Source organism: Alexandromys fortis, unplaced genomic scaffold (genome assembly GCF_014885135.2).
Source record: "Alexandromys fortis isolate MF-2015 unplaced genomic scaffold, M_Fortis_MF-2015_v1.1 scaffold_9, whole genome shotgun sequence".
Lineage (NCBI taxonomy): Eukaryota > Metazoa > Chordata > Mammalia > Rodentia > Cricetidae > Alexandromys > Alexandromys fortis.
The window spans coordinates 5,944,833-5,966,798 of record NW_026067892.1 but is presented as its reverse complement, the minus strand read 5'-3'; the positions used below and the strand labels follow the sequence as shown (position 1 = coordinate 5,966,798).

Genomic DNA, 21,966 nt, shown 5'->3' with positions numbered 1-21,966 from the left:
TCCTGCAGGGAGAACATCTGGATGCCTGGATCTCTGGGATCTCCTGTGAGAAAACCAGGATGTGATGGAGCTTAGTAGAATCCAGAAGGCCCCAGGGGAGGATGGGTGGGACTCAGGCTCAGCAGGAGCTGGAGCAGGTGTAATTAGCCATGAAGCTGAGGACAAACAAAACAGGAACACAGCCAACAACAAAGCCAGCCTGGGAGGACAAAGGAAGCAAATGAGGAAGAGCAGCTGCATTCTGGGTAGTTGCGGGGGAGCACTGGGCTGGGTATAAAAGCCTCCCTGGAAGGAGCTCCAGACATCTTCACCCTCCTCCAGACCAACCAGCCTCCACCATGTGCCACACCAGCTGCTCCTCAGGTTGCCAGCCCGCCTGCTGTGTGTCCAGCCCCTGCCAGCCATCCTGCTGTGTGTCCAGTCCCTGCCAGCCCTCCTGCTGTGTGTCCAGCCCCTGCCAGCCCTCCTGCTGTGTGTCCAGCCCCTGCCAGTCATCCTGCTGCAAGCCTGTTATCTGCATTCCTGTGAGATACCAGGCGGCCTGCTGTGTGCCCATGAGCTGCAGACCCACTGTGTGTATGACTCCCTCCTGCCAGTCCTCTGTGTGTGTGCCTGTGAGCTGCCGGCCTGTCTGTGTGACCTCCTCCTGTCAATCATCTGGGTGCTGCCAGCCTTCCTGCCCCACCCTGGTCTGCAGACCCTCCTGCTGCTGACCAGTGTCTTTAACTGCTGTCACCATAGACAGGATACATCTATCCCTACCCACCTCCTTCTATGACCATGGGTTGGCATAAGGCACGTGGGGAAGCATGCCCAGCCCACCCTGAAACTGTGAGATAATCCAGAAGTGACCAGGTTCCTCTGACCTGCCCTTCTCTGAGAATGTCCTACCTCAAATGTCCTTCTCTTACCCCCTGTGCCAAATAAAGTGGCTTCTCGAGTCAATTCTGTGTTTGTCTTGGTTCCTGTCTGTCTGCATAGCTGCCTTAGCCTCAGAAAGCATGCAATATCAGTGCTCTCTTTGATCCAGCTCTTCATTAGGTAGAATGTAGGACAGAGGAATGGCCTGATAAAGTAGATGTGGTCATGTCCCTGTCCTGTCTGTCTGCTCTTGCACATATGGCCCCTGCCACGGACTCTCATTTCCTGTGGCTCTATCCTGCCTCCCCTGGTTCTTCTTCCCCAATGCTACAGGCACAGCAGAGGTAGCAGTTGTTAGATTGGCTGGATTGTCTAGGGCTGCATTTCCCTCTTCTCTTAGGATGTCCTGTGCCATGAGTCACGGTGACTTTCTTCCTGCCTGGCTGCTTTCGGAAGCTGGGTCTTGGTTCCGTGATCTGAACTTGTCAACTCCCTGCACCGTGGCATGCCATAGTTCTTGAATGATGACCAGATAGCATAACCACTTCCTATCACTTCCGGTATGGACACTGGACACATCGTCCAAGTTCCACTCGTGTCTTGGTGCAGCTGCTTCTAGAGCCGGGCGAACTCTGTCCTGTGTTTTCAGTGAATCTAGTTAGCTGCATTCTGTGCCTCAGACTGGCGCTTTGGTTTCGCTCATAGTCACGATACCAACATACCGGTGCCGCTCTCTCTTGTGGTCCCTCTCTCTCCATTGCAAAGCTTTACCCCCAGTCTCCTTCAGTCTGCTGTGCTCATTCTGCATAGAAAGCAAGTGTGCAGCTCCCCAGTGCTGTTGAAGTCCTGCATACTGTCCTGAATCAGCCTCTCTGTGGAGTTCTCACTGCTGGCTGGCTTGCTTAATCCATGAGGTGTTAAAGTCATTTTATAATCCAGATGCCTGGGTGGTCAAGGACGCACTGTGTTGGTTAAATGGGGGATCTGAATGAAACTAAGTCAGAAGTAGAATCGGTCATCATGGGATAATAGCCCTGGACATACACACCCCACTTCATGTTTACACACGGGCCAGTGCACACATATGCACTCTTATACACACTCCCTCGTGCACTCAAATTCACACAGTGACATGCAATCACACACAGAGAAGCCTGCTCTTGCATAAAAAAATCAGGCATAATAATCTTACACACATTTCTGTGCCTCCTTCATGTTTAAGTGCACACACACTACATAACCACACACACACATACACACACATGTGCATGCATACATATATGCACACTCCCTCAAACATAGTCACATTTCCTGAAACACCTATGTGTATACATGTGCCCTTGTGTGCCATACACTCGCACATGCATGGATTCTGGTGTCTCTCACTGGAAGGTGAAGGTAGATTGAGAGGCTGGGAAACAAAGGGACTCTCTGATGGTTAATATTGATTATCGACTCGGCTGAATCTATAATCTCTAAGAGATATTGTTGGGTGTACCTTGAGCAATTGTCTAGATTAGGGTAGTAGAAATGGGGGGACCCACACTAAATGTGAGTGGCATCCACCATGGGCTGATGTCCTGGACTGAACAAAAAGGGGAGAGCGAGGTGAGCACAGGCGATCCCCTCTGTCTGGTGAGCACAGGCGATCCCCTCTGTTCAGTCCATCATGGGTAACAGAGTGGTTCATGTCCTGATGGACCATGAGATGACAGACTAGGAATGGTGTTGCTGGCTTGGCTTTCTCCATTTCCATGGGTAATCTGTCTAGTCCCTCAGTTTCTCAGCCCATGGGATGGCACCTCCAGAGTCAAGGAGGTCTATCCTCTCAGCCAGTCTTCCAAAACACACACACATACACACACACACACACACACACACACACACACACACACACACACACACACAGAGAGAGAGAGAAAGATCTTGGGTGTGCTCCATCTCCTAGGAGATGCTTAAATATTTATTTATTTATTTATTTATTTATTTATTTATTTATTTATGCCTTTTATGTACATGATTGCTCTGCCTTCATTGCATCAAAGAGAGCATCAGATCCAATTACAGATGGTTGTGAGCCACCGTGTGGGTTCTGGAGTTGAATTCAAGACCTCTGGAAAAGTAGCCAGTGCTCTTAATCTCTGAGCCATCTCTTCAGCCCCTTCTAGGAGATTCTAAATCCACCATGTGGACAGTGAAGACAAACCATTACCCCTACCCTCAGAGTGGCCCCAGGCTTCTCTAGCCTCTTTCTATGGGAAATGTTCCCCAATGGGCAGAGCCTAAGAGGCAGGTTCGGAACATGAGGAAGGAGAAACAGGACGAGGGTTTGGATACATTTATTCCTTTGGGCAGAAGTCTAACTTCATTCAATGTTAGGAGAGAAGAATGACAATGAGAATAGGAAAGAGGAGCATGGGTATGCTCCTGCTCCACAGGAGGGAAGTTGGGGGACAGCTGAGTTCCCTCCTGGCCCTACCTGATCATGAGAGATAGTTCCCACCTAGGCTTATGATGGTGACAACCCTAGTATTTGAGGGACAGAGAGGAGAGCTCAGCACTCAGAGGACTGGCATTTCAGAGCCCCAACAGGCCAGCGTGCAGGAGTCAGCAACAGGGTGTGGTGGCCTCCAGACAACAGCAGTTCCCACAGTGCTAGTGTGGGTCGTGGTTGATGGGGGAGAAGCAGGGAACAGCATGGGGAGCCATTCATGTGGCACCTGGGGGCTGGACAGAGAAAGGAAGAGGTCTACCGTGAGTGGTCACGCATAGAAATACAGTCCTATATGCACATGTGTGGCTATCTACACATTTACGCTCAGATATACACTCATGCACAAACTCTGAACCACATGTGTGTTTAACACATGTGCATGTTCACACTACTTCACATGCAGGCTTTCCACACACACATACACACACAATGAATGCATACACAAGATGCATGCACACACACAATGCACACACACACACACACAGACACACACACTGATTCCCAGATGTTCTATGCCCTTCCTATCTGATGTCTGACATCATCTCTGAGCTATAGCATGCTCTGTCAGGATGCGCTTCCTGTGTTCAGCCTTTCCCCTTCTGTAAACCCTTCCTAACCATAGGAGAAGTGATGTCTTTGGTTGCATGAGGACCATTGTTCCATAGGGAGGGGCATCTGATCTCCTGGACCTTTGAGGGTATCACAAAAAGAACTCATGAATGACAATAGAGCGAGTCTGAAAAGAGAGAAGGTATTGGAAAAGCCCAGGTGTGGAAGGAGCTTGTTGAAGGTATAATTAACTATGAAGCTGAGAGCAAAACAAAAGCAGAAACACAGACACAACAAAGCCAGCCTGGAAGAACAAAGGAAGCAAATGAGGAAGGGCAGCTGCATTCTGGGTAGCTGGGGAGCACTGGGTGGGGTATAAGAGCCACCCTGGAAGGAGCTCCAGTCATTCTCACCCGCCTTCAGACAATCCCGCCTCAGCCATGTGCCACACCAGCTGCTCCTCAGGCTGCCAGCCCTCCTGCTGCGTGTCCAGCCCCTGCCAGCCCTCCTGCTGCGTGTCCAGCCCCTGCCAGCCCTCCTGCTGCGTGTCCAGCCCCTGCCAGCCATCCTGCTGCAGGCCTGCCATCTGCATTCCTGTGAGATACCAGGCCACCTGCTATGTGCCCATGAGCTGCAGACCCACTGTGTGCATGACTCCCTCCTGCCAGTCCTCTGTGTGTGTGCCCGTGAGCTGCCGGCCTGTCTGTGTGACCTCCTCCTGCCAGTCATCCGGGTGCTGCCAGCCCTCCTGCCCCACCCTGGTCTGCAGACCTGTCACCTGTAGCACCCCCTCCTGCTGCTGACCAGAGCCCCAGTGAAGATGGGCCAACCTGCCTTCTAGCACTTCTCCTCTGCTGCTGGTTCAGCATGTGAGACAGATTAGAAACATCCTGCTCCCCACTGGGACTCTGGAGGCAAACATGGAAGAGTTATCTGGATTCCCCTCTCCTTGCCCTTTGGAAGGATGCCCTGGCTCCAGGGCCATCTCTAGCTTCTAGTGCCAAATAAACCAGTTTCTCCATCTCAGTTCTGCATGTCTGCCCTGTTCCATGTCTATCTTTCTTGGCTGCTCCTATACCAGAGAAGATGTAAGGTCAATGGTCTTTATGACCCAGTGTCACAGCGATTCCTCGAGGTGTGGGACACAGAAGGAGGGCGTGACCCGATCAAGTGAGTGTGGTCAGCTCCCTGCACGTTAAGTGGTCCATGACTTGCTGTGTACTTAGAACGGAGGTTGTCCTGCCATGGTCTCATTCTCTCTCATGGCTCTGTCCCCCACCCTGTCTCCCTCTAAGTGCTTTTGCCCCAAGAAGTTCCTGGATGGAGAATGCTCACTGTCCTCAGCCAGCGTCTCCTCTCTGGTGGTTTTATATCATGGTCTTAGGTCATGGTGGCTTCTCTCACCACAGGTAAGCTTCTGGATGCCAGGATCTGAGATGTGGACTTGGCTGTTGCTCTTCCACCTTCTCATCGCTGGTCCAAAGGTGCCCATTATATGTAATAAACGCACAGACCACACAGACTAAGCACAGCCTCCATGTGACACCAGCGCTCAGGGCAGCTGCTTCTGCAGTTGTGTGCACATAGCTTGGTTCTTTGAATGAACAATGAACATGTTTCTGGGTTCTTAGGTGTGAGCTTACAGTGTGGTCTCTTACAGTCTCATGTGATCATTCCTTATAGAGGTTCCTGGGCTGATCAGGCCCCAGGTTCTCTGGTTTTGTTTTGGTGTTGGGCGTTATCCTGGGCCAGTCCCTCTGTGGAGTTCTTGCTGCTGGCTGTGTCATGCTCCAGGCTTTTCCTTGACGTCTGCAGATTGGTGATGAGCTATAAGCTGAAACATGATTGTATATCCCAACAACCAAGGAGGCTTTGTGACTTGCTGTGTACTTGAAATGGAGGTTGTTGAGGGAGCTGAGCCAGAAAGGAGACAGTCAGTCATCCTGAGCTGTCTCGAACATGCACACCCTCCTTCATGCATCTTCAAGCGTGTGCAACCTTACACACTCATATGTATACACACACACATCCTTGTACACTTGTGAGCTCTGCACACTCCTGTTCATCACACACGACTGTGATCTCAGACAGAAGGTGGAACTGGATTCAGAGCCGTGTGTGGGGAGAGTTTGCAAGTTCCCGCCGCTTCCAATGGAAGGCACGGAGCGCAGATCTGATGCCTCTTTGCCCCTTTGGTGTTAGTTGCTTTTCACACTGATAAAACCCCCAAGACTCATGGGTTTAGAGAGTTCACTCCCTCGTGACTGAGGAGAGTGGAGAAGCTCATATCATGGTGATCGGGAACCAGAGAGGGGGAAACGCCAGTGCCCTGCTGTTGCCTCAGCCCTGTTTGTATTCGGTTCAGCCCTCCAGCCTATGGGGCAGGGTCACCCTCCTCGATTATTCCTGCCTAGAGAAGCCTTCCCAAACCTGTCCAGTGGTTTGCCTCAGCCTCCTACAGGCTACATTCAGTCAAGTTGTCAGTGAAGGTTCACACTCAGATGTCAGCCAAAGTCCACTTGACATCCACATGTGCCATTTTAAATCAGAGCTTTGCACCCCTGACTCCCCAAAATTCATGCCCATCTCACGGTGAAGCAAAAATCACCCCTTCCATCTGCGGCTCCCTATATATAGTCTTAACAGTTTCCACACAGCTGAAACATTAAATGTCTTTAGCAGTTCAAGGAAAACTATTTTTAAAAGTAATTTTTACAGAATCTTTGACAATTCTATATATGCGTTTTGCTCATTTTGCCCCCATTTCCCTCTCACTTTGTCTGATCCCTTCTTCCTGACGTGTCCCCTCCTACTCTTTTTAATAACCCCCTGATTTTTAACAAGGCTTGCATAAGCATGTGCAGGGCTGGGGAGTTATTTACTGTCTTGGGGAACTTACCTGAGTGGTTTCCCTACTGAAGAAAATGACCCCATGCCCCAGCAGCCACTAACTGCTAGTAGCTCTGCAGCTGAGGGAGGGGCTGCTTATGCTCCTCCCCAAGCATGCTGGGATAGCTACGGCAGCTTTGGCTTTGTCCAGGTAGCCACTACTTAGCTTCATGAGTGTAGCAGCCATGTCATGTGTGGAAGACAGTGTTTCACAGTGCTCCTCCCCATCCTATGGCATTCTTCTGGCTCCATCTTGTCTCCAGTGATGGTCCCTGGGCCTTTGAGAAGAGATAACATAGGTGGTCCATCTAGGCCTGAGCAGTCAACAGTCTCTTAATTTCAGCACTTTGACCAGTCCGGATCTTTGTATCCATGGCTTCCCATGGCAAAGGGAAGCTGCTTCTCTGAGCAAGGCTGAGAACTGCCTCTGTCTATGGGCATAAACATAGAAATGTTTGGAAGGACTCTGACATTTTGATTTTTCCAGACAGGGTTTCACTGGGTAGTCCTGGCTGTCCTAGAACTCACTCTGTAAACCAGGCTGGCTTTGAACTCACAGAGATCCACCTGCCTCTGCCTCTGGAGTGCTGGGATTTTAAGGCACATGTCCATTTAGAACAGCAGTATTAGAAGGTTCCGTCGATGTAAACTCTTAGCTGTGAGTCCCTATAGCATCAAGTTACATGCGCACACCATTCGGTGCCGGAGTACACAGCCCCAGTCCAGAATGGACAAAGGATACATAGAAGGGAGACAGCAACCAGAGCTCAGCAGGGCCGAGAGCAAACCTACAATGTTGAGGACCTGAGGTTAGTCCTGATGTGACCTCACATGGGCTTGGGCTGCCCCATCCACGTGTCCTAGCTGATTGGGGCCCCTATTGATGGACTCCCCTTTGTGTCTCTGTCTTTCCTTGGCAGATGCCTCATGTACTTGGCACCTCTAATGACGTTGGGTCCCCATTGTAGCTTAGGCTTCACCCTCATGACACCACAGAGGCCTCTTTCAGGGATTCCCCACAGATATTCCAAACCTGTTATACATCTCCTGGATCTTGAGACTTTTTTTTAAAAAAAAAAAAAATGTAGGGACAGGCTTCCATGATCAGAGAGCTCTGACTTATAGCGTGCCTACTAAACTAATGCCACATGGAAGACAGTGGGGTGTTGATGCCAGGCTGAACAGTAGCTGGGCCCCCAGAGATCATAGCTGCAGTGGCATATGAGGGCACAGTGAACGAAAACACTTCCATATACATCTGAGTATGGATAGGGCACCCCTGTCTAGGTAGGCAAGTTTCATTGTGGGTTATGAGGAGCTGTGGCCATACAACAATGGTGGAGCAGGGGGTCTTCCAGGAGGCCCAGCGCTCACCTGGGCTCACGACTACAACAGCAAGTCCAGAGTTAGAGGGCCTGGAGACGAGAGACCAGCAATAGGCCGAGGAGCACCAAGGGAGGGACCAGCGGGAGTGGGCAGGGCAGGACGGCTAGCAGTACCCCAGGGACTGGCAGCTTACAGGTCAGCTGGAAGGAGACAGACACTGGGCATAGGGTCCATTTCAACACAGCCACATGGGGGGGGTCCATGTTCTCACAGCCTTGGGAGGGCAGCGGGCAGGGATGGGGCAGCACAGAGGAATGGGACAGACAGCAGGTGGCCCAAGGAGCAGTTCATGTGGTACAGGTGGCTGGAACTGGGTAAGTCTTGGATAGAAAAGAGAACAGGCTTTGGTGGCATATGGTCACACTGGGCATACAGTCCTGAACACACATGTGTGGTTATGTGCATATTTAGACTAGCACACACACATACCAAAACTCTGAACCCCGTGTGCACATATGCATGCATGTACACACACACATACACACACACACACACACACACACACTGGAAGAGCGAGCTGCTCTCCATGCCTGCTTCTGTCTGCTCTCTGACTCCAGCTGAGGCTCATGGGAGGGCTCTCCCTGTGTTCAGCCCCCCACATTCTGCAAGCCCTTCCTAACCCTGGGAGAAGTGTGATCTCTGTGGGTGTGTAAGGCCTGTCATCCTGCAGGGAGAACATCTGGATGCCTGGATCTCTGGGATCTCCTGTGAGAAAACCAGGATGTGATGGAGCTTAGTAGAATCCAGAAGGCCCCAGGGGAGGATGGGTGGGACTCAGGCCCAGCAGGAGCTGGAGCAGGTGTAATTAGCCATGAAGCTGAGGACAAACAAAACAGGAACACAGCCAACAACAAAGCCAGCCTGGGAGGACAAAGGAAGCAAATGAGGAAGAGCAGCTGCATTCTGGTAGTTGCGGGGGAGCACTGGGCTGGGTATAAAAGCCTCCCTGGAAGGAGCTCCAGACATCTTCACCCTCCTCCAGACCAACCAGCCTCCACCATGTGCCACACCAGCTGCTCCTCAGGCTGCCAGCCCTCCTGCTGCGTGTCCAGCCCCTGCCAGCCCTCCTGCTGTGTGTCCAGCCCCTGCCAGCCCTCCTGCTGCGTNCGTGTGTCTTCCCTGGAGAAATGAGCGTTCAGTCTTCAGCCTGCTTGGTGCTGGCTTGTCCTTTTGCTGTAATAATTCTTTCCACATTCTAGTTATTAACTTTATCAGATACACCGCTTGTCAGTATCTTCCTTCCTGTAAGCTTTCTGGTCCTACCCTCCGCATCTCTCTTGTGCAGTCTCTGTGTGCCTCTGTGTTTCCCCCACTGTCTCATCCTTCCTTCCCTTTCTCCATCCGCACTTCTGATGGATGGTGCTGTCTTCTGAGGATAGGATCCAACACTGTGTGTGTGTGAGGGGCGTGGGAGGGAGAACAACTTGTCTCTGTCTATCCTCTCTACCATATTGGTTTAGGATTGAGCTCAGGTCATCAGGGTTGGGCTCATGTGCCTTTCCTTGCTGTGCCATCTCACCAACACTTAAATTCTTCTTCTTCTTTTCAAACTCATCTGTTTTTGATGGAATAATTTCTGTTTGATGGAATGATATTTCTTCCTTCTTGCATCTGCTATCGGGTTTGTCCAATGTGTATTTAAATTTCAGCTATTGTACATCTCAGTTTTAGAACTTCCTTTGTTTGATTAATTCCACGTCCTTCCTGGGAGTCTCTACCTATTCACTCATGAAGATAATATTTTTCTTTGATCTTTGGGCTTAGAACAGCTGCTGTGGTCACTGCCCGTCTCTGTAATGAGATCATGCCGGATTCTTTCTGTTGGTTGCTTTTACTTATAAAGGTGATTTATATCACAAAATCTCTTATATCTGGTTACTTATGAAATACATTTGGAGACTCTGGGTTCTATTATCTTCTTGTGACTACGAGTTTTGTTCAAGTAGAGAGCCAGCTAGTTGGTTATTTTGAGCTTGTGTAGATCTGTTTTTAAACTCTGTGGGGGTACAAATGTGGAAAATCCACCCAGCCTCCACTCAAGATCCCACCTTTCCTGATGGTACTTGTGGCTCACTGCTAAACACATCAAAAGGAGGACCAGCTGTGCTCCCTGTGAACCTATATTGACTTTACCTGCTTTCCAAGGGTGTGGCTGGTCCAACCTACCTTCACCCAGGACACAGATGGTTGAGGACACTCATTATATTCAGCCTTCTAGACCACAGGAGAAGAACAATCTCTGTGGTTGTAGGAGGACTGTCATCCCACAGGGCAGGACTGTTGTCCGACAGGGAAGTTATCTGAACTCCTGGACTTCTAGAAGCCCATGTAAGGAAATCAGGAATTCATGGGGCATTGACAAATCCACACAGTACCGGGAGAGGATGGCTTGGGAGCCTAATGTAGCAGCAGCCAGAGAGCTGCATTAGTCATGGAGTTGGGCAAGCAAGAGCATGGACAACAGCAAAGCCAACCTGGGAGGCCAGAGGAAGCAAACAAGGAAGACCAGATGCATTCTGGGTTTCTGGGACACTGGGCTGGGTATAAAAGCCACCCTGGGCAGGAGCTCCAGTCATTCCCACCCTCCTACAGACCAGCCAGCCTCCACTATGTGCCACACCAGCTGCTCCTCAGGTTGCCAGCCTGCCTGCTGTGTGTCCAGCCCCTGCCAGCCCTCCTGCTGTGTGTCCAGCCCCTGCCAGCCATCCTGCTGCAAGCCTGTTATCTGCATTCCTGTGAGATACCAGGCCACCTGCTGTGTGCCCATGAGCTGCAGACCCACTGTGTGCATGACTCCCTCCTGCCAGTCCTCTGTGTGTGTGCCTGTGAGCTGCCGGCCTGTCTGCGTGACCTCCTCCTGCCAGTCATCCGGGTGCTGCCAGCCCTCCTGCCCCACTCTGGTCTGCAGACCCTCCTGCTGCTGACCAGTGTCTCCAAACCACTTGCCTCCATGAAGATGGGACACACCTGTGTGGTCAAAACCTTTTCTACTTGGCCTCAGGTTTGTGTGTGCAGCAGATGGGAAACATACCTATTCCAACCTGACACCTGGGGGAGAAGAGAATGCAGAAGCAAGATCTGCATCACTTCCCCCTGACCTCTGATGGATGTCCTGGCTGCAGGGCCTTCTCTAACCCTGTGTGCTAAATAAACCAGTTCTTTTGAGCTCAGCTGCACTGTTTCATGTCTATCTTCCTGGCTCTTGTATCAGAAAGGCAATGTCAGGTTCATAAATGTTCTCTACGAGCCTTTGGGAGACGAGATGGGGTGAAGGACATGGCCTGGTTGTGTAGATATCATCAGGTCCCTGGCATTCCTGTGTGTATGAGTGTGCAGCCCTGATGTGAACTCACTGTCTTCGCTGCATCCTACCCCCCCTCCCTCAGTTCTTGCCCAGGGCATCTGTAGCCGACATTCTGATTGTCCATGGCTAGTTTTCCTCTCTGGTGCTGTCTTGTATCCAGGGTCCTGGTGACTTTTACAGGGCACTTTTTGGGTGTGTGAATCTTAGTTATACAGTGTGATTGACCCTGTAACCCCTCCCCTTCAGCGGTGCGCACGTGCCCATCTTTAATTGGCTGGCGATCAATTATAACCTAATAAACACACAGCACTTCCACCTTAGAAACTTGAAAGTATCGTCTGCTGACTTCTTGGGGCCATGGCTGCTGCAGTCATGTGGGCATCGCCCGTCCGTCAATGAGTGGACTCCAATCTGTGCTCCATGTGCCCTGGACATGTATTTTTAAGTGTTTGTCAGTGCTGCCTATGACCTGGGTTACTTCCTCTATGCACATTGGTGACAGTCTCTCATTTCTGGTGTGCATCCTTACTTCTGGCCTCCTGCAGGCTGTTGTGAGCAGTTCCCACGGAGGTTCCCAGGGATGGACAAGGAGCCTGGTCAGTGTCTGCTGTGCCTGTGGCTCCGTCCTGCTCAGTCTCTCCCAGAGCTGACTGCTGGCTGTCCTGGGCTACAGCTGCTTTCTTTCTGTTGCAGAGAGGCGAGTTGTTAATATAGTTTTATAGCTCAACAGTCAAGGTGATCTGTGACTACCGTGTGGTATAAATCTGAGCCTTGGAGTAGGGCGTGGCGGTGTGTGAATCCTAGCACTCGGGAAGCAGAGGCAGGCAGATCTCTGAGTTAGTTCCATGCCAGCCTGGTCTACAGAGTAAGTTCCAGGACAGCCAGGGTTACACAGAGAAACCCTGTCTCAGAAAAATAAACAAGCAAACAAATAAAAAATCCGAGCTTTTGATGAAACTAGGCAGACATGGGACCAGCCCCCATTATTCTCAATATCCCTAAAGTTCTGGACACAGGAAAAAAGTCCGCATTGTTCTCTGCCAGATTGTGCAGGAATGACCTCGAGTCTAGCTCCCAGCAGAGTCCCTGTTCCCACGTGAAACCTCCTGAGCTCAGGCTTCCTTCCTGTCTGAATCCCAGCAGCATTCTTGTCTTCTGAGACCCCATGAGGGCTCCCCCTCAAGCTCTGCTTTCTGCTTTTTAGGGCTTCTGTGCTTCAGCTCTCTGAACTCTGGCAAATTTTGTCTACAAACCTGCAACAAAGGCCCGAGAGACCCCTTGACGAGATTAGTTACAGCAGCTTCGCATCTTCTCCTCATAGAGGCTCTGTATTCGTTAGCTCTGCAGTGCTGCGGTGAGTCACCCAGCAGAACGACAGAAGAGGGAGAAGAACTTAGTGCTGGCCCATGGCTCCCGGGTGTTCAGTCCGTCACAGTGGAGTAGAGTGGTTCACACCATGGGGGACAATTAAACAGACATAAGATTGCTGGCACTTGGCTGGCTTTCTCCTTGTTTGTTCTCCCAGGATCCTAGCCCATGGAATGCGTGTTGCCTCATTCAAGTAGGGTCTCCCTTCTCAGTTCATCCTCCATGAAACACCTGCACAGACATGCCTTGAGATGTGTCTCTGTCTCCTGGGCTATTCTAAACCCAGTCAGGTTGACAGTGAAGATGAACCTCCAAACCTTCCCTCCCTGGAATGGACCCCAAGGCCTGTCCCAGGCTCCTTCTGTGGTTTGCATGTACCCCAAGAAGTAAACCCTAGGAATCAGGTTCAGAATGTGAGAAAAACAGGAATGGATGTTACGGCCGGACATTTTAGGGGGCAGTACCAATTCTCCCAAAAGTCATGAGGAAGGGAGGATAGAGAATAAGAGAAGATTTAGGGAGGTGCCTCTGCCCAACCATGCAGGAAGTCTGGGGAGAGGTGAGCTTCTTCCTAATTCAACAGGATCGTGATAGAGTGTTGGCCAGGAGGGACAGTTCTTTCCCTGGCTTTGGAGGTAACAAACAATAATAACAATTTGGAGGTAATACTAGAGACAGGTCCAGTATTTGACGTATTCTATAGCAGGGGTTAGTAGAAAGCAATGATGCTTTGGGTGAGGGTCCTGAAGATCAGGGTGGGACAGGGGTGGCAGCACCTGGAGCAGGGAAGCTCATAAATGTGACAGGCCTGTAGCTCTTTAGTGTGGAGAACACCTGCATGCATCAGTCAGACATGCAGCAGGCCTGCTTACAGACGGCAGCCACACAGGGGCTGTCTTATCAGGGGCACACATTGACTTCATGGCAGTAGAAAGCCTCATTGCCCCAGTTTGGGTGGAAGGCAACAGGGGTATAGTGTAGCGAAGCAGTTCAGGCTGATAGGATTCTGCAGAGTCTGACACTTTCTTCTCATTGCGACAGTAAATCTTCATTGTCACCTTTACTAAAGTTAGGTCCTTCTAAGGGACACATCTGTGGCATGTCTGTGAAGGTATTTGCATAGAACGTTCACCGAGGAGAGAAGGAAGACCCCTGTATTCGTTACTCTACTGCTATTGCAACAGAACACAAGGCCCAGAGAATCTAGTGAAGGGCAGGTTTCTTTTGGTTTGCAGTTCCTATGGCTAACTGTCCATCACGACAGGAAAGCGTGGCAGCAGGCAGGCATGGTGGCAGGAGCAGCAAGCCGAGAACTCTTATCTCCAAATGCAAGTAGCAAGCAGAGAGAGCAAACCAGAAGGGGCACAAGGCTTTCAACTCATGAAGCCCGCCTCCAAAACACACTTCCTCCAGCAAGGCTGTGCCTCCCTACCATCTCTTGAAAGAGCGCCACCAAGTGGACACCAAGTGTTAAAGGCCTGAGCCTGTGGGGGAGCATTTCTCATTTAAACTGCCACAGATGCCACCCTGAATTGGGGTCATGGATTTAATAAAAGGAAAAACAGGGGAGCACACCATGCAATATGCCCAGTCACCTCCCTTGTGCCACCATGTGTTCCCTGCCATCTAGATTGTATCCCCTCACACCGTGAGCCAAAATAAACCCTTCCTTCTTAAGCTGTTTTCCCAAGGCATTTTGCCATAGCAACCAGAAAACACCAAGACAAAAACTGAATATGCAAAGAAGACCATCTGTATCCTGGATTGCTGGGCCACTGGCCTATGAATAAAGGCTATCCTGGGAATGAATTCCAGTCATTCTCACAATCCTCCAGCACCAACCAGTGGAGTCCTGTCATGTGGTTCACAGTCCTTTAGAGCTGGTTAGTGGGAGGGACAGAGAGGGGTTTGGAGCTGTGAGCTAAAGCAGCTCTCCAATGCTGTGTGCAGAGCTGAACGGGCCATCCTATAGGAAGATGCAAGAGTAGAATTCCAATAAAAGACAGCACTAAAGATGGCTTGTGTGGCTTCAGAGCAGAATATGAACTCACCAGGAACTGTGCTAAAAGTCATTTGTGGGTGAGTCAAGCAAAACAAAACAAAACAAAAAAAAATTGCTTTCTGCCCCTGTCCAAACATCTCTAAGTGAAGTGGAATTGAAAGCTCATGGGCTAAGGCATGCTCGCTCTCAGATGGTCTACAGTGAGATGGAGCAGATGCTGTGAGAATGTGCAGGTGGGTGAGGAGAGGAGCCAGTTTACAGTTGTAGACCAGCTGAGTGTGTGGAGAAAGCGTGATTCCTGAGGTGATTAGCACTATTAGAGAGAAACCTCGCATTTGACGCTGGAAAAGAATTTAAGGACCATCAGGGCAAGACCCCACTCCTCAAACTGTGAAAATGCAAATTTGTTTACAAGGAGAAAACTCCCGAACTGGAAATGTACAGAAGGCTTTCCCTGTTCCAGAACAACTGCCCAGGTTCTCCAGCTAAGGCACATGGAGGTGTAGGAGGAGGTCGCTTATTCTTCCTGTCCACCAAGAACCAAAATAACCACACAGAAACTGTATTATTTAAATCACTGCTTGGCTTAGCTCTAGCTTCTTATTGGCTAACTCTTACATATTAATTTAACCCATTTCTATTAATCTGTGTATCACAACGTGGCTGTGGCTTATCGGCAAGATTCCAACCAGCGTCTGTCTCCAGGGGCTCCATGGTTTCTCACTGACTCTGCCTTTCTTCAAGCATTCAGTTTCGTTTTCTCCGCCTACCTAAGTTCTGCCCTGCTATAGGTCCAGAGCCGTTTCTTTACCCATTAATGGTAATCACAGAATACAGAGGGAAATCCCCCATCACTGAGGCCTTGCCAGCTATGGTAAAGGAGGGCTACATTCTATCTTGAAGAACATGGCAACATTGTTATATGGTGTTCTAGGCTTGCAGACTCCAAGAGTTGCCAGTTTATGAAGCCTTGCCACAAGGTTCCAGAACACCTCTGAGTTCAGACTGTGTGGCAGGGTTGGCTACCTTAGGGCTACTGAAAAACATGTGTGTAAAATTGTAAAGGTGAAATCTAAGTTTCAATGGAGACCCCAGGATGTTGGAGGTGTAAGGACTCTGGGATGTCCACCACCAAAAACTTCAGGCATAGAGTGGAACCTGCCTAAGAAAGAGACTGCGTGTAGTTCAGAAAGCAGAGGCGGAGGGATGGGACTACTCAAAGTTGTTGAAGCCCAGATGTATCCACCATGAGTTCCAGATGCCTGCTATGGAGCTGGGGGAGTTGGTGTTTACTGTTTGCCCTAATGCCTTCTCCAGGAACTTAGAAGAGATGTAATCATCCATTATCCAGCTAAGCACAAACAAAAACACAAACAAAAGCAAGGCTAGCACTAGGGACAGGACAGGAAGCAAACACAAACACAAAACTGTATCCTAGGTGGTCAAGTCACTGAGCTGGGTATAAAAGCCGCTCTGGACAGGGGCTCCAGACATCTTCACCCTCCTCCAGACCAACCAGCCTCCACCATGTGCCACACAAGCTGCTCCTCAGGCTGCCAGCCCTCCTGCTGCGTGTCCAGCCCCTGCCAGCCCTCCTGCTGTGTGTCCAGCCCCTGCCAGCCCTCCTGCTGCGTGTCCAGCCCCTGCCAGTCATCCTGCTGCAGGCCTGTTATTTGCATTCCTGTGAGATACCAGGCGGCCTGCTGTGTGCCTGTGAGCTGTAGACCCACTGTGTGCATGACTCCCTCCTGCCAGTCCTCTGTGTGTGTACCTGTGAGCTGCCGGCCTGTCTGTGTGACCTCCTCCTGTCAATCATCCGGGTGCTGCCAGCCTTTCTGCCCCACCCTGGTCTGCAGACCTGTCACCTGTAGCACGCCCACCTGCTGCTGACCAGTGTCTGCAAACCACCTGCCTCCATGAAGATGCATACTCCGTCCTGTCCAATCCCATTCTTCGCCATGGATTCAACAGGAGGCAGGTGGGAAACACATTCACTGCACCCTGGAACTGGAAAGAAGATGCAGAAGAATGAACCAGCTCCCCCTGCCCTGTCCTTCTTTGGAGGATGTCTTGCATGCAGAGTGCCTCTCTAACCTGTGTGTCAAATAAAGCTGCATTTTCTAATCAGCTGTGCGTGTCTGCCCTGATTCCTGACTCTCTAGGTGATCTGAAAGGTCATAGGCCAATGCTTTCTCTGATCCAGCGTCACTGTGACTCAGGAGGTAGAGATTGGTAGAGGACATGGCCTGATGAAGTAGTTCCTGCGGTGGCCCAGGAGAATGTGGCCCCTGTCACAGACTCGCTGTCTCTCGTAGTTCCGTCCTTTGTGCTCCCTTTCCGGTCCCCTGCAGCAGGGGCTGCATGGGCAGTGGGTGCTCACATCATTCCTGGCTGCAGCCATGTGGGCATCACTCGTCCGTCTGCAGAGTAGAGCTGAATCTGTGCTCCGTGTGCTTCAAGGCTTTGTCGGCGATGTCTGAGCTTATTCCTCCGTGTGCATTGGCAGCAGTCTCCTGTCTCTAATGTGCAGCCTCCTCTCATGTAGACTGCAGGGAGAAGCTCATGTGGAGGCTCCCAGGGATGGGCATGCCTTTGGCTGCAGAGTCTGCTGTGCCTGCGGCTCTGTCCTGCCCTGCCCCTCCTGGAGCTCCCACTGCTGGCTGCCCTGGATTACAGCCGTTTCTCCCATGCTGCAGGTTGGTGATGAGTAGCAAGCAGAAATGGCTTATGAATCAGTAGCCAAGAAGGTCTGTGACCAGTGTGTGGTTTAAATTGGGGCTGCGTGAAACTGAGCCAGAATGTTAGATGTTAGAGCTAGATGTTAGAGAGTCACTGCCCTGAATGTGCACACATGTTTACATGTACCATTCCTTCATCACACACACACACACACACACACACACACACACACACACACACACACACGACGTGCATATGCTCATGTAAACTGAATACCCATGCCCTCAGGCACACAGACACATGCTAGAGACATAGATAGTTATGCTCCCTCGGAACCTCTCTAGTACATGCATGCGCTCATGTATTCCTTAGTAACTCCAGATACGCATGCGTGCGCTCACGGACACCCCTGAGCCCTTGTGACCTACGTGCTCACACACATGGACATCTGCTCCACACCTCCCCCCCCCCCCAGAGAGGTGAATCTGGATTCAGACACGAGGGGCTCAGGGCCTCTGAGCCCCTCTGCCCTGCTCAGAGTGCAGGGTGGTGGCCTCCTCAGCCCTTCCTCCCCAGCATGGGCCCTCAGGCCTCTTCCATACTGCACTGTGACGGAAATACTCCCCAAAGGACAGTTTCTAGGAAACAGAAGCAATCAGAAGAAAGGTAGGGTTTGAGATTCAGACACATATACTTGTTTTGAGGGAAAGGTCTAGACAGGGAGTATAGGTTTGTTTGTTTGTTTTTTTGTTTTTGTTTTGTTTTTGTGTGTGTGTTTGTTTTGTTTTTGAGTGAGGAAGGAGAGACGAAGGAACAGCCATCCTGGCCTGGAAGGGTCTGAGCAGTGCATGGGGTTTGATGGACATAATCTTGATGCTCCAAATCTAACAGGGGCACTACGGTGGATGCAACTTGTAGACCCCATTGCCAGGGAGTAGGCAGGAGCAGGTCACCTAGACTTCCATAGTGGCTGCCCCATGGTGGGGTTGGCCACAGGTGTGGAAGCAGCCAAGGTGGGGCTGTTCGGGTGAGGTGAATGAGCACCCCTTCCTCCCCTTCGCTTCTAGTCATCTTTTCATCTCATTTGGATAGGGTCTGAGAATGTCACTCACTCAGTAGCCCCCAGTGGTCTGTGTCTGGAGCGCCTCCTATGCCTTGCTCTCCCAGCAGAGCCAACCCTGTCCTGGGCCCTGGGGTTTCTTGTGCCCTGTTCTAGCAACATGGAGCTTGTGATTGGTGCATTGGGCCTTGGGAGGGCCCTGAGGCTGTGTTTCTGCCAAGTCCATTTCCCACTTTCTCCCAGGGGCTTTATTTCCTCCAGTGGGCACAGTTCTTCATCCACACAGCTCACATTGTGCCCTCAGGCGACACAGCACTGAGACACATGCGTGCACATGACACAGGAGCTCTCCTGGACCCTGTCAGGGTTCTAACTGACCAGGAGCAGTCGGTGTGAAGGTCTAGAAAGACAGGAACATTAGCACAGGGATCACCAGCCAAGCCAGGGCACCTAAGCCTGTGAGAGGAGCCAGTGACTGTATCACCAGTGACCACAGGGGGAAAAAATGGCCAAAATAATGTAAAGTAAGCTATTGAGTTAAAATGGGCTAAGGTAAAGGTAATGAAAATAAATGAAATTTTAGAAAAAGCAATGCAAGGAAAGGGGAAGAAAAGATTCAATGAGGTTAAATAAATGAAGGAAAAAGGAGAAGAATCCTAGGATGTGAGAGAGAAAATGACAGGAGAAAAATCCAATTACACGATAAAGAAGTGGTAGGTAAAGCTAGATTCACATAAGCAGGGAATAAAAACGAAAGCATAAGAACTCCTTGGGGACTCTCAGCTTCGTCTCATGTATATTTAAAGCTGATGTGCCCGGTGTCTGGCGCTGGGATGGAACCCATGTCAGAATGGAGCCGTCCATTCCTCTTCTGCTGTGTCTTAGGACCTGTGCTCCTTGGCATCAGCAGACTTTGCAGTTGTGAGGCTTTAACTCTGTGGCACCCAGTGGCTGGGGACTGTCGCATCTTCAGGGCAGACAGAACTATCTTCCGAGTCTTCTTCCGGGGTCGAGTTGGGTTTAGAAGTTTCTCCAGCTGTCCAAGGTTTACGGTGTTCCTGTCCTCAGAAGCGACCCCAGAAGGTTGGCCAGCATCCTGCCCTGAATTCTTTATTAGAAATAATTCTTTTTACCTTTCTGAATATTTTACCTTACTGAATCACGTGGAAATTTTTTGTTAGCATTTGCTGGGTGTATTTTCCTTGATTTACTTTCAACATTTTTATTCCTTATACTTTAAAACCAAGGCTTGACAAACTGTTCAACGAATGTTCATTAAGTAAATATATTAAAGTCCCGGGTTCTGTCTCGGCTCTGTCACAAATACTTGGCTCTGCTGTAGGAACATCAGCCAGTACAAGGCAACCTGTGGACAAGGAGCCAATAAAACTTTATTGCAAAACAGGCAAAGGGCAAAATTAGCCTAATGATAACATAAAGCAGGGTTTGAAGCAAACAGACAATCTCTGTTTGTAATTGGAGAGTCTAATCTATGTTTATTGTAATTGCTGATGTATTTCAATTTACTTCTGATTTCCTTTGCTATTCCTTTCTTTACTCCCTTCAAAAGAATTACATTCTAGTATATGTGTGTTTGTGTGCATGTGCACATGTGTTCCTGTTTGCATGCATGTGCACATGTGTTCCTGTTTGCATGCATGTGTGTGTGCTTGTGTGTCTGTGTATCTGTGTGTGTACACATGTGTGTGTATGTACATATGCTATGACACATATGTGTAGGTCAGAGGACAGCTTACAGGAGTTGGTTCTCTTCACCATGCGAATCCTAGGGATTTCAATTAGGCTTGGTGGCCTCCAGACTTCCTGTACCCTGTAGACTTCCTGTTCAGCCCTTCCCACTTGCATTTACATTGATACCATTTTTTTTTTTCTAACTTTCATTTCCTTCCTTGGGTCATGGATCTCATGGCGTTCATTTCTCTTGATGGGCTGTAAGATTTCAGCTGGAGCCTTTGTGTAGTCCGGGCTGATGCCTCTCTGTTCTTGTGGAGAAGATCAGAATGCTTCCATTTACCTGCCGTGTTTATCCAGGGCTCTAACTTTACCCAACTGTTGCCAACTTCTAAGGCCTCCATTCCTGTGGGCCCCTGAACTCCTCCCGAGTGCTATTTCCTCAATATCTCGACAGCAGTCTGTTGAGTTTCCTTTGGCATATCTGTCACTGGCAGAGGCCTTTTCTCTCTGCTTGTGGAAGTGAGAGTTTCTTGGAGCCCAGTCCATGTCCTGGCGACCACGCATTGTTCTTGAAGTGCTGCCCACTCTGCCTGCTCCTTCTGCTTCCAGCTCTGTCCCTGTCCTCTGTGGCAAGTGTGCCCCTGATGGCTTCGAGCACCTTTCTATCCACAGTGTTCTCTCTCCAGCTCCCTCGTGTGGATTCCAGTTTCTCTCCTTGTATTGTCCTTGGCCGGAAGCCATTTCTGATGGTGCCTGTCTATGGACAGTGAAGTGCCCATCTCTATTATAAAATATACTATGGAATATATATAGTAAATATACTATATAGTAAATATATAGTAAAATATACTATGGAAGAACACCATAATTTCCTTAGGGTGGGATGGCTTCTTCTCAGCAGTTAGAGTGTATGACTCTCACCAGATGTCTGATGTAATCCTTGCCTTTGCTTCTGTGTTAATGACATTTGGTTTAATCTGTGTGTTCACAGCTTCCTTGTTACTGTTGGGTTTTGACAGTCACATATTAAACAAGGTGCATCCAACCATGTTTTATTCTTTGTTTTGAAAAAGATGCATCCTTTCTGGGGTGTTGAGGAAGATGCATCCTATCTGGGGTGTTGAGGAAGATGCCTCCTATTTGGGGTGTTGAGGAAGATGGCTCCTATTTGGGGTGTCGTGGCATGCTGCTCTCTAAGGATGACACACAGTTGCCACCCTGGAACCAGAGCAGCTGGGATTACCTGCATGAAAGCCTTACAAGCTTGGGTCAGTTAATATTCCCTGTGGAACATGGGAGGACTCATGATGGCGCAGGAGACTCCACCCCTCCCTGAGGCTGTGTAAACAGTTAGCTACTGCTAAGAGTAGACTCTTCAGTAGTGTACCTGCCCGTTGGTTGTCCATGCTCCTTTAGGCAGCCCCAGTAAACTCACTGGTTCACCGAGCTGGACTGGGAAGATAATTTCTTTGACTTGTCATCAGGTTCCTGCCTAAGGAGAGGAGACCTTCATGTCTCCTAGGAAAAGTCACACAGGAGGGTATACTCTGTGTTTTACGTGGTTTTATTTCTGTGGAGCTTTTCTTAGATGTTACTTCTTTGCCTGTTTCTTCTGTCTACTTCCTCCTCCCCTCCCTTCTCCTGTTCTCTCCTCTCCTGTCTCCCTCCCCCTCCTGTCC

At 49.9% G+C, this 21,966-nt stretch overlaps 3 protein-coding genes across 6 annotated transcripts in view; all 3 read left to right on the top strand.

Moving 5' to 3' along the window:
* Tspear (thrombospondin type laminin G domain and EAR repeats) overlaps positions 1 to 21,966 on the top strand; it is a 147,957-nt gene that overhangs the window by 21,984 nt on the left and 104,007 nt on the right. Inside the window, exons 3-4 of one of the 2 annotated variants that reach the window (XM_050141948.1) lie at positions 322 to 363; positions 16,406 to 16,764. The exons of the other annotated variant lie outside the window; for it this stretch is intronic. Coding sequence (XP_049997905.1) covers positions 322 to 363; positions 16,406 to 16,743 — 380 coding nt within the window. The 3' untranslated portion in view covers positions 16,744 to 16,764. Of the gene's footprint in view, positions 1 to 321; positions 364 to 16,405; positions 16,765 to 21,966 lie in introns of those variants that run through there. 2 annotated transcript variants of the gene reach the window in all.
* Positions 4,345 to 4,707, top strand: LOC126501426 (keratin-associated protein 12-1). Of its 3 annotated transcripts, none has more exons than XM_050142098.1 (2): positions 4,345 to 4,419; positions 4,468 to 4,707. In XM_050142098.1, the coding sequence occupies exons 1-2, from the start codon at positions 4,345 to 4,347 to the stop codon at positions 4,705 to 4,707; spliced, it is 315 nt and encodes a 104-aa protein (XP_049998055.1). The 3 variants fall into 3 exon arrangements, with proteins under 3 accessions (XP_049998055.1, XP_049998063.1, XP_049998046.1); XM_050142106.1 differs by having other exon boundaries at positions 4,345 to 4,449; positions 4,513 to 4,707; XM_050142089.1 differs by having other exon boundaries at positions 4,345 to 4,707.
* On the top strand, positions 10,789 to 11,103 carry LOC126500019 (keratin-associated protein 12-1). Its single transcript, XM_050139611.1, has one exon. It carries the CDS (start codon positions 10,789 to 10,791, stop codon positions 11,101 to 11,103), a length of 315 nt encoding a protein of 104 aa, XP_049995568.1.